The 11,049-nt window shown below is 38.9% G+C and overlaps 1 protein-coding gene across 1 annotated transcript; it reads right to left on the reverse strand.

Annotated features, from left to right (window-relative positions):
• Positions 1-2,649: 2,649 nt before the first annotated feature.
• sirt1 (sirtuin 1) lies at positions 2,650-10,458 on the reverse strand. Its single transcript, XM_069658506.1, has 9 exons — positions 10,105-10,458; positions 9,594-9,716; positions 9,165-9,400; positions 8,883-9,035; positions 8,085-8,232; positions 7,909-7,988; positions 4,085-4,268; positions 3,440-3,967; positions 2,650-3,168 (listed from the first exon to the last, which is right to left on the reverse strand). Exons 1-9 carry the CDS (start codon positions 10,448-10,450, stop codon positions 2,906-2,908), a joined length of 2,061 nt encoding a protein of 686 aa, XP_069514607.1. The 5' UTR covers positions 10,451-10,458; the 3' UTR covers positions 2,650-2,905.
• Positions 10,459-11,049: the final 591 nt, after the last annotated feature.

Consider the following 11,049-nt stretch of genomic DNA (forward strand, 5'->3'; position numbering starts at 1 on the left):
ATATGATTTGCGTATTTAAATGGGGGCGTGAACAGGGAGGGGTCGGGTACTCCAACGTGTGCGCTCAATTCCACGTTGATTGGGATGTACAAAGGAAATGTGCTTGGATACATGTGTGCGCACAGATTCATACATCTGGATATTTTTGTGCATACGACGTTTTCTGGATTTGAGCGTACGCCATGTTTCAGTAGGAAATCCACACAAGTCTTTGTACATGAGGCCCCTGGTGTGGTGATAACAACCTGGTACTTAATGCTCTAAAGACAGTGGAGATGGTTGTGGATTTTAGGAAGAAAGCAGCCACACCTGCCCCCATCACCATCAGTGTCTCCACTGTGGAGTCTTTCCACTTCCTGGGGAGCATCCTCACCCAGGACCTCAAGTGGGAGCTGAACATCGGCTCCCTCATCAAAAAGGGACAGCGGAGAATGTACTTCCTACAGCAGCTGAAGAAGTTCAACCTGCCAAAGACAATGATGGTGCACTTCTACACCACCATCATTGAGTCCATCCTCACCTGCTCCATCACCGTCTGGTACACTGCTGACACTGCCAGGGACAAGGGCAGGCTGCAGCGTATCATCCGCTCTGCAGAGAGGGTGATTGGCTGCAATCTGCCTCTCCAGGACCTGTCCACATCCAGGACCCTGAGGCATGCAGGTAAAATCAAAGGCGACCCCTCTCACCCCAGACACCGTCTCTTCGAGACCCTCCCCCCTCCCCTATATTGTCTGTACACTGCACTATTTTTTATTGTTAACTCATCTTTATACTGTAAGCTTTTGCACTCACTAATATCCTGCACATCTGTACAGTTCCTAATTACACCTGTTGTACATATTATGTATTTTATGCATTTCATTTTATATTTTTAATCTCCTTCCCTTTTAAGTCTTTTACTATTTTTTATTCTAGTTCTATGTTAATCGTTCTGCACCAAAACCACCATAAACAAATTCCTTGTATGTGTGAACCTACCTGGCAAGAAACCTGATTCTGATTCTGATCTTTGCCTTTTTTTTCTCCGTTAACTGTGTTTGGGTTAGCGGAAGTGGCAATTTTGATCGAGACGTGCTGTCCATCTTTATATAGTCATTGGAGACTCCGAAAGAAATCAAACCTTTCTGATTTTCTATTTTTCAATTTACCGTTTTTTTATACAACATTCCACAAATAGAATATTTGAAAAACGACTCCAAAATCTTAATTACACATTAATCTGATGACCGAGAAATACAACTTTAGAAAAATGAATTCAATTTTCCATTTTTTATATGGAAAATTTAACTAACAAGTGTTACACAGACCATCATTGGTTCATTTTATAATGCGTTGTCTCAAACAGGTGTCCTACAGTGCCGACTCCACCCCTCCCTCCTCTGTCCTTTCCTGCTCAGATCATCAAAGTTTCAGTGTCAAAATGATCAGAAGAAAGGGAATACCGAGATGTTGTGAGTGGAAGGACAAAAGAATCTTAATGCATCTTAATGAGCCTAAAAGTTTGCTTTTAGCAAAATCAAGGAACATGCCTCAGAAACGCTAACTGCCGCAAGGGAAAATTCACTCCCATTCATTGTGTATTGAAAGCGGCTGATTCACTGATACCTGGTAACACGAATAAGGCTGGCGGTGCTACTTTTAAACAGCTTTTCCCCCTTATTATGTCATAATCATACGTCTTAAGAAGACAGTGTAATAGTATTAAATAAATCACCCTTGCTGGTTAAATTGAACAGACTCCTCAATTCATCTCCACAACTGACCAGCAAACAACACAGTTCAGCCGCTTGCAATTCACAATAATGGGGAGCAAATTCTTTGGCACGTCAGTTCACTTTCAGCAGGCTAGATTAGACACCACTCACGTCAGCTGCGTCACCTTTTTACTGAGAACCCCAGAAGAACTATAATTATGTACAAAAACAAAACTGTAACTTAACTGTAAACAAAACATCTTGAAATTGGCAAGTGAATTTTGCTCTTGTAGATTAATTACTCCATCACATTGGCTCAAATGTCTATCTGCCTAAACATATTCTGTACAATCAGATTAAGAGCAAGACGGGGTTTTTTTAAAGTTTAACATATTTCTAAGGCTAAATATAACTTAAAACAGATCAAAACTATCATCGATCTACTCCTTGATATGTATGTTTATATCAGCGAAGAAAATAAGAGGCTTGACCTTAAAAAGTAGCTGCCACATGTTAGAAGGAACACCTTGTCCAATGTTCTATGTTTTTCTAAGATTTAAATGACAGGCTAAACATACAAAGCTTGTGCCAACATTAGAGCATGTTGATCTAATGTTCTTTGGTCAAAGTCTAACATTTACCCCCATGAAGGGGAATAGCTTTACTTTTCATATAGTATGTAAGAAAAATGTGTTCAAGTAAACCATGAATTTATAATACTCACTATTTGGATGTTTCCCAATGTGACAGGAATCAATTCATACACAGATTAGACCATATCTGACATCATACTATGGACAGACACATTTGATGTCCTTGCTTGTAATCACTGCAATTTAGGAGTCAAAGTCTGATCTAGTGTATTCCTTGAACATCGCAATAGATAAATTTATAAGCTACATTTCTAAAAAAAGTAAATTAAAAATGAGATGAGCACATGGAAAGAAAGACATTTAAAAAAATACAACATTGTATTTAGTTAGTAGTACATTGTATGAAACAAGATCTATCTGGACAGAAAAAACAAACAAACACACATGTAAGCAAGAGAAAGAACTTGCATATGCATATTCACACTAAGTTGTCAATAAATTGCAACTTTATGAATAATAAATGTATTGTCAAAAACATACGAAACACACTTATACATATAATAAGCACTAGGTACTGGTTACTTTTAAAAAAAGGTGTGGAGAGCTGGGAGTCTTTTAAGAAGCATCGTTAGTCTGCACACTTGATGTGGGCTCATTAGCTTTAGAGTGCTGTATTGTGTCTCTAAGGCATTTCTTCCCATCCACCGCTAGTCTGACGACTTCCTCCGTCTCGCTGTCTTCCTCGACCCCATTTGCACTGCCTTCAGAAACGTCACTTTCACTCCCACAGGAGCTTGATGTCTCATCTTCAGATTCAGTGTAAACCTCAGCTCCATGGAAGATGTACTGATTAGGTGCTTGAAACAGGTACTGGCCTGCTGTAGGAAACAATACAAACAATTTACATGGCTGAAATAAATATCTGGAGGAAATCTTTCATTACAAATTAATGCGGCATCTACTTTATGACTTTGACATTTATCATTATTTGGATAAGCATGCACTTGGCTTTACGAAGAAATAAACAATTGTTGAGTAAAGCTTTTGATACGTGAATAGGCACCCTCTCCCTCTTTACAAATATACCGAGATATATGTAATATATTCGTATGGTAAACAATGTTTTCTCTATCACTGTCTACAGCTTACTCTCAAGGCGTTTGCTGATCGGACTTCTGTTGATTTGAGTCATCCAGCATCGTCTATGAAATTCAATGTTGGAGGTTGGGCCCTTTACTCTAGTCGCCATCTGTATTGGAGTGTCTTCTGTTGACAACTGTGAAGGCTCAGTTGTCTCATTACTGGGACATTGAGCATTTGGACAAGGTTTTGGAGGTGTTGCACAATTGTCAGCAGCTTCTGTGAAATTCAGACTCTCCCTCTCCTCTGAAGGCAGAGTTACTGAGTCTGTACGGTGATGCTTCTGCTCCTCCTGAGCTGCATTGCAGTCAGGACCCAAGGCCTCACTTGGTTGCTGTTTTGGTAACCGAAGGGGTTTCTCTGTGATTTGAGAGAGTCTTACAGTATCATAGCAGAGCTCCTCAAAGTCTCCACCTAACCGATGACAGATCTCATTGACAATTACATCACAGTCCCCAAGTAGCTCCACATCAAAGTTGAGGTGAGGCAGCTGCTCCCTATTGATCAGGACCTGAGGCACTTCATGAGGAATAGAATCTGGATGGGATGAGGCACACACATTGCATGTTTGGATGTACTGGAAGCACAATAGATACACATTGGTTATTGAAAGCAGAATATTAAAAAAAATCTATTCATCTAAAATGAACACACTTGGGATAAGGGCAACTGGTCGGACTTTAAGTGAAGAGCCAATCACTATCAATAGGTCCACCTCATCTTTGTCCTGCTTCATGGCTCTGTGGAACATTTCTGGAAGATTTTCTCCGAAGAAGACAATGTCGGGTTTCATGATTGCCAGAGGAATATCTTGACATCGTGGACAATGAGGGACAACCTGCAAACATTTATTTTATTACAATTTTAACAAAACATTTTCATGGAATGACATTGTCATCACTTTATCATGATTTACATAGGGGTTGCATGTATATAATATCCACAATACTACTTTAGGGACAGATGTTACTATGGAGGCTATGCAAGTAATGTCACTGTAGGCGGGAGTCACTGCGGTTATACCCACAGAGTGGCAGAGAGCACATACTGAGTGGCAGCATGGGCGTTCAGCCTGAATGCTGCAACAACACAAAAATAAGACGTCAAAAATGGGAATTAGCTGTTACGCGGTTGGCTGTACAAACAGATTCAACAAGAAGTCAGGGCTACCTTTTTAAAGACTAACGACATACAAAGAGAAGCAAATGGACCACAGCAATTTAGAGAAACAACTGGAATCCAGGCACTGAATTGTGGATTTGCATTTCCCATTTTGTGTCAAATTTGTCTGATTTTTAGGGGAAATCATAACCTTAAGTTATACTGTACTGACTACTAATCAATAAAATACCCAGCATTCATCTATATTCCTTGTAACTGTACAGTTTTTGTCAGCATTTATTAAAACCATCCGATGATCTAAAATGCAAGCATATGGTTAGCCAGATGAAAAGTTTCAACAAAATATATTGAAATTTTGTTTATCATTAGCATCCTTATAGGTGGCTACTTTTGTAATCCTGTTTTGCTGAATACCCCTCCAGATACATGGGTCAAGTTATGATGAAATCATAAAAAAACAGACATTTACTTTTGCCAGCATGAAATTTACGAGCTCATAACATTAACTATGCCTTCCTTCCAGCAAATAGTGCAACAAAATGCTGGTGTTGGAAAGAGATTTACCGCTGCAGAGGCATATCCAGCAAGAGATCAAATCAGAGAGCACCAATGCTCGCTCCACCACCTGAACTTTTCAGAACAAATGTGTTATAACAACAATTATGCTGGCCCAAATTAGGAACTTAGAACTCTGACCAATAAATAGCTTCGTAACCACTGCAAGAATTAGGAAACTGAAGAAACATTTGAAACTTCTGATATGGGATACCAAAGCATGCAAGAATGGCATGAAGAGTGAAAATATAAATATTATTAATACATCTGTCACAGGACTGTTCTCAGTTTACCTCTCTACATATCTAAGTGATATGAGGGTAAGGGCTGGGGCCACTCATCGACATAATTCATTGAAGAAATACGAGGATTTGTACAACGTGTGTCATTGTGTCACAAGAACACGAGGGCTGAGAGCTGGAGCACAATAAAGTTACGTGCATGCAGAATAAGATCTTGTCACTCATTGCTGGAAATCTACCAGGGCGTGCGTTCTGGGGAGCGCTGGCTTGAGCTTCAAACCTTATGAACGAAGCCCCGGTACGATGTTAAATATAAGCTCAAATTTCTCTCCGATGCTCTCGTACTTGCTCAACCATTCACTGCGCACTTCACGACACAAGAGCAGAGGAGAGATGCGTTTAGGTACAGGTGGGGAAAAATCTAAATCTTAATATAGGGGAGTGTAAGAAGTAGGCCTCTTTAGTACCTCCTCAATAACTGTTGACTTATGTTTTGAAGTAGTACATTCTGTTGATTAATTAGCTCACTCTACTCGTTTTAAGTAAGTACTTAAGTAAAAATACTGATTCTCCAGTTCAGTGAAAGGGTTGCTGTGACAAACAGTGTCAAAGCAATCCTTTAGAATTTGAGGTCCAGTATTTTTCTGCCCAGGTATCTGACAAAAAGTCTATTATTATTATCATATATAGAGTTGGTCTACTCTCACTAGGAAGGTTGGGGGTTCGATCCCTGACTGCAACAGTCACATTTCGAAGTGTGCTTCGGCAAGACACTGAACCCCAAATTGCTCCCGGTGGCATAGCCATCGGGTATGAATAGGCATAGATCTGAATGGAGGTTGGCACTTAGGCCTTTGTCATCAGTGTGTGTGAAAGGTTGAATGTGACATGTAGTATAGAAACAGCTTTGAGTTGTGGCAAGACTAGAAAAGCACTATATAAGTACAGTCAATTTACCATTTTATTAATTTTATCACAGGGACGTGGAAATTGAAGATTAAAAAAAAGTAATCTTAAAAAAATATATCTTTAGAATAATCGATAAATTGTTAGATTAATCGACTAATTGAAAAATATATCATGTTGCCTATTTTTGCATTTGTAAAATACAACAATTTAATAACACATAAGACACAAAATTGCTAAACTTGAATGAGAATTTATTTAACGCTGTCTGCATTATCTGCAAGTACAACCGCATTCTGTCTGCAGTACACTTATTTCAGATTAAAAACAATATATCTACTTAATAAATGTCCGATGGTAATCAAAAAAATAAACTTTGTAAAAAAAAATTAAACTAATATATGTGAATAAAAAATAAAGTTTTTGTGCACACAAAATTTGTAAACTTACATAAAAAAATAATTAAACATTATTGTAGTTATTGTTATTGAGTAAGGTGTTTAACGGCGGAACCTTCCACTAAGAACGGTGGCCTTATGTGTGACGTATGCATGTGACGTCTGGCAGGTTTGTTATGGGAAGTGAGCGTAGACTTTGTAGAGAAAGTTCCTAATCGGAATGATTAATCGGTCGAACGATCATGATCAGTCTATCATTAGTCGTGGATAAAGATCTTGGAAAGATAAAAATATGAAACATGACAGAATTGGTCGGCAAATATACCTGGGCGACCTTATATGCACTTTATTTTCATATGATGTTATGGCATTTTCATTTTAGTTAAGTGTCTTTAGTGACTCTGTAAGAACACTACACATTTTATTTTTGTATTGTGGCATCTTCATCTGATTATAGTGACACACTAATATTTGCACTTTATCTTCATATGATGTGTGATGGCATCATTCTATTCAGTGTATTCAGTGAAATTGCAATTCAAACATTGATCTAATAAATTATAATGGGAATTTTGAATGAAATTGTTTTAATTGAATGATTTTGCTACTCAGGTGGTTTACTGCAAGTTGTATTCTCAGCTTCAATTTCTAATTTTCTAAAAAAGTATGTAGAATATTGCTATGTATCGTAATATGTATTGTACCGTGACCCATGTTTCATTATATGTAAGGTCTTGTCTTTGTTCTTGTTAACACCACAACTTCAACTTCCATCACCCCTGAATATCAGTAATGAGTTACATCTTCTGAAAAGTGACTACAAATAATTTATTTCCATACGCCCTGGTGTTAATTTAATGCGTTAGTCTAGATGTGAAAGATTCAGCAAAAATTATTTTTAAATAATGGTCTGCTTTTTTCATTGGCCATATTAGTAATGGCAGTAACATTGAAGCGTCCTGGTTTGAAATTGCATGAAAATTTAAGTGATACCAAGGGTATGGCATACACAAGACCCCCTTTCCAGGGTCGAACAAGACTCTTCACTGGAAGGTGCTTCCATGCTACAACCATGAAATGCTAGATGGCATAAGTGTGGGCAACATTTTGTTTATTTTTATATACATGGTTGCCACTGTATGTTCTACGCTTCAGGAGCTGTGGGAAATGATTAAATGAAATTGCAGCATCTTGGCACTTTGCTGATGCAGTATGTTAATGTGCCATCTCAAATCAGTTTGTAATGGATTAATACCTGGTTAAAGATGTCTTCCCGTATAGCCTCACAATCCACTTTGTGTTTACAGACGAGACAAGATGCAGTTGCAAACGACCCTGAAAAATAAAAAAAAGTTATTAATGACTTGTAATCAGCATGGACTGAATGAAATAAAAAATAAGCAAGATTAATTAATTAACCCTATCACTAACCATGACATTGGATAATCCGCTGAACTCCGGCTACTTGTTCCAGTGTATCAATGTTTTGAGTGTAATTGCGCAGCAACTTCCCCTGCTTATCAAGCATGGATATGAATATGTGGCAAGGTGATGGCTGGAACTGACCAGGGTAGATCTCCTGTAAAAAAAAAAAAAAAATGGACAAAGAGGATGCATTCAGATATGTGGACTAATCTCAAAGCTTATTATAAGTGTGCCTCTGTAGCGGCTTGTCTGCTCAATTCATTTGGAAAACTGTTTTTATTTTTATTTTAAATCTTTATTTTCGTCTTAAAGCCTGGGTAATCAACACACAAAGGAACTTACTGTATATCGCCATATGAATACAAACACAGACCTTCATGCAATGTGCTCATGTATGTGCTCAAGGGTGAACATTGTAACATGTGAATCCTATGTGTTGGGAACTAAAACAATGGGAGCAACTGTGCAGTAATGCTCAATGTAAAATACCTTCACCTTTCTCGTCTCCCCAATATATAAACTAAACCTAAAAAAAATGAGCGTGCAGCTGTGACGTGTGTGTGTGTGTGTGTGTGTGTGTGTGTGAAAACTTAGTATAACTGTGCACAATATTTCCATAGGACCTAGCAAAGATTTATGTAAGCATGTTCGGTTTAAAATACATTTCTTTAATAGAGTGTAATAATTTTGCACATCATATACCAGACCCCTGGACCTTAATTGGGGGTGCTAAATAAAATTAATACATTTTTTAATTATTGTTATCAACTTTGATTTGAAAATAAGAGGAGACAATAGTCAAACCTTTGCAAACTTGAAAAAGGGTCTTGGGTCCCGTCTGAAGTACTCAATGTCAAACATAGCTTGAGGATCTGGAAGATCAGGAAAATCTACTGCAAGCCGTGCATAAATTCCATCTCTGGAGCGAAAGTCTGGTATTCCACAAGAAACTGACACCTACCAAAAGAGCATACAGATATCCTGATGTAATATCATGAAAAGTTGTATAATGTGTTTAAACAAACATATAGTAATTCAAAAGTCAAATTTGTACTATTAATGTATACTACTAATATAAATTATTACCCCAGCACCAGTCAACACTAGAATCCTTTTACTTTCATGGAGTAATCTAACTACATCCTCTAGGGTATTGATATCCTTCCGCTTCTTTCTTTTAGGAGGATCTGAGATGTTGATGATGATCTGCCACAATGTCATGTCATCTAAATCTGGTGGGAGTACAGTCTCTGGCAGCAAATCCCTCAGAATGGTCCTCGGATCTGTCTCTCTGATGTGTTGCTGGATAAAACTGTAGGAACCTGGCCAAGAGCACAACATTTTCATCATAGCATCACTTCTATAATTCCATTTTTATATTATCTGCCTTCCTTTAAATTATAAAAAGGAGTTTAAACAATTGCCTACTTACTAAATGCATAATATTACCAGAGTTAAAGGGTATGGTAGGCAATGTTTTAGCCAAATGCTTCTCAAGTAAACATATTTAACAACCTATTTGTGGTTGAGGGGTCCAGTCGCTGGAGCTTGCATGAGACGATCTGTCATCTTCCTCGTTGATGTGCTCCGGTGTGTCAGCCAAACCGTTTGAGGGGTGGTCGTCATGTCCAAGAAAATCTGAGCAGAAAGAATATTATAGAAGGGACGTTAAACTAGAGAGTTTTTGTCTTTTAAATCTCATGACCACTATGATCCATTACAAATAATGCCAATAAGATCAATCTCGCTGTGTTAACGATAACTTAAGTCAATGTTTGTGGGAAGGATCAATAACTCAGCTAAAAAAAAATGCTTAGTTGTGATCAAAATTTAGGACTGTGATGGTAAAACTTTAAACAGGACACAGTTCCCAAAATGTATTTTCTTAATTACATTTTGACTGATTACCATAACTAATCTTTTCCAAACTTGCCGGTTAGGTTGAGAAACGGGTAATGAAAACTATGAGTCACGTAAATACATAAGTGTTCTGTAAAATGTCCGCCGTCTTCGTCTTTTTTCTTACCAGCACCCTGCTCCGTTGTCTCGAGTAAAGCGCTGGCGTTTAAATTCACAAATGGTTTCTGTGGCTCGGAATCTAGCCTTCCCAGTCCATTGTTGTCTCCGCCTGGCGCTACTGGGGCCTGCTCTATGTTCAACGCCGGCATTGCTTCCTGCTCCGCTGACGGCTTGCAATTTTCCGCAGCCTCCCAGCTCTCTGTGACCCTAGAGACACACGAGAATTCGTCTGCTTTGGCGACTTTGAATCCGTAGTTTGTCACCGGCCTGACTTTCGACCGCTTTTTGGCGGGTTCTTCTATTTCGGAGGCGCCTGAGAAGGCCGTTCCGAGACCGCTCTCCCCATCCGCCATCTTCAGCCGTAAACACTGAGCGGGGCAGGGCCTTCCTTTCGGACAGCTGGCTCATTTACATAGAGCATGTGATTCCTTCTCCACCAGTCACTGCTTCTTCTCTTCTTCTTGTTTTACGGCGATTGGCATCCAGCTTCTTGGCATTACCGCCACCTTCCGCCCCGGATGTGGGACAGACAATAAGCTTACAGCTAGCTTATGTCCCTTCCTAAAAAAAACCCCTAATTGTAGAAACCCGCACACATATACCCTAACCTACAATTAATATGTAGTGTAATATGTAGTGTAGTGTAGTGTAATATGTATGTTTTTTTCTCCAATTAATTTCCCCCGACTTCGTCAATTGGGAGACAGTTGGTCTAATGAGTGTGGATTTTTAACTGAAAATACAGATTTCAATGAACAGAAACTGAGAGGTAAAACGCTGATGGTGGCAGTAACGCAACATCATGGACGCCAACTGGTGTAAAAACCTTGAAGAAGACGAAGGCCCAATCCCAATCTCCACCCAGGGGCGTTTTTTGGACTTGAAAACATCTGGGGCTTAGCCAAATACATCTTGAGCTAACCTCACACCTTGAAGGGGGAGGGTACGGGGG

This window comes from Semicossyphus pulcher, unplaced genomic scaffold (genome assembly GCF_022749685.1).
Source record: "Semicossyphus pulcher isolate SPU_LCO1_2020_fin unplaced genomic scaffold, fSemPul1.0.p SCAF_12, whole genome shotgun sequence".
NCBI lineage: Eukaryota > Metazoa > Chordata > Actinopteri > Labriformes > Labridae > Semicossyphus > Semicossyphus pulcher.

Excerpts from the sequence above, each read along its gene's own strand:
- sirt1 (XM_069658506.1), bottom strand. The coding sequence starts at position 10,450 with ATGGCGGATGGGGAGAGCGGTCTCGGAACGGCCTTCTCAGGCGCCTCC. Across the intron at positions 9,036-9,164 it reads TAGTGTTGACTGGTGCTGGG|GTGTCAGTTTCTTGTGGAAT; the intron begins GTAATAATTTAT and ends CTCTTTTGGTAG. Across the intron at positions 7,989-8,084 it reads GCGGATTATCCAATGTCATG|GGTCGTTTGCAACTGCATCT; the intron begins GTTAGTGATAGG and ends TTTATTTTTCAG.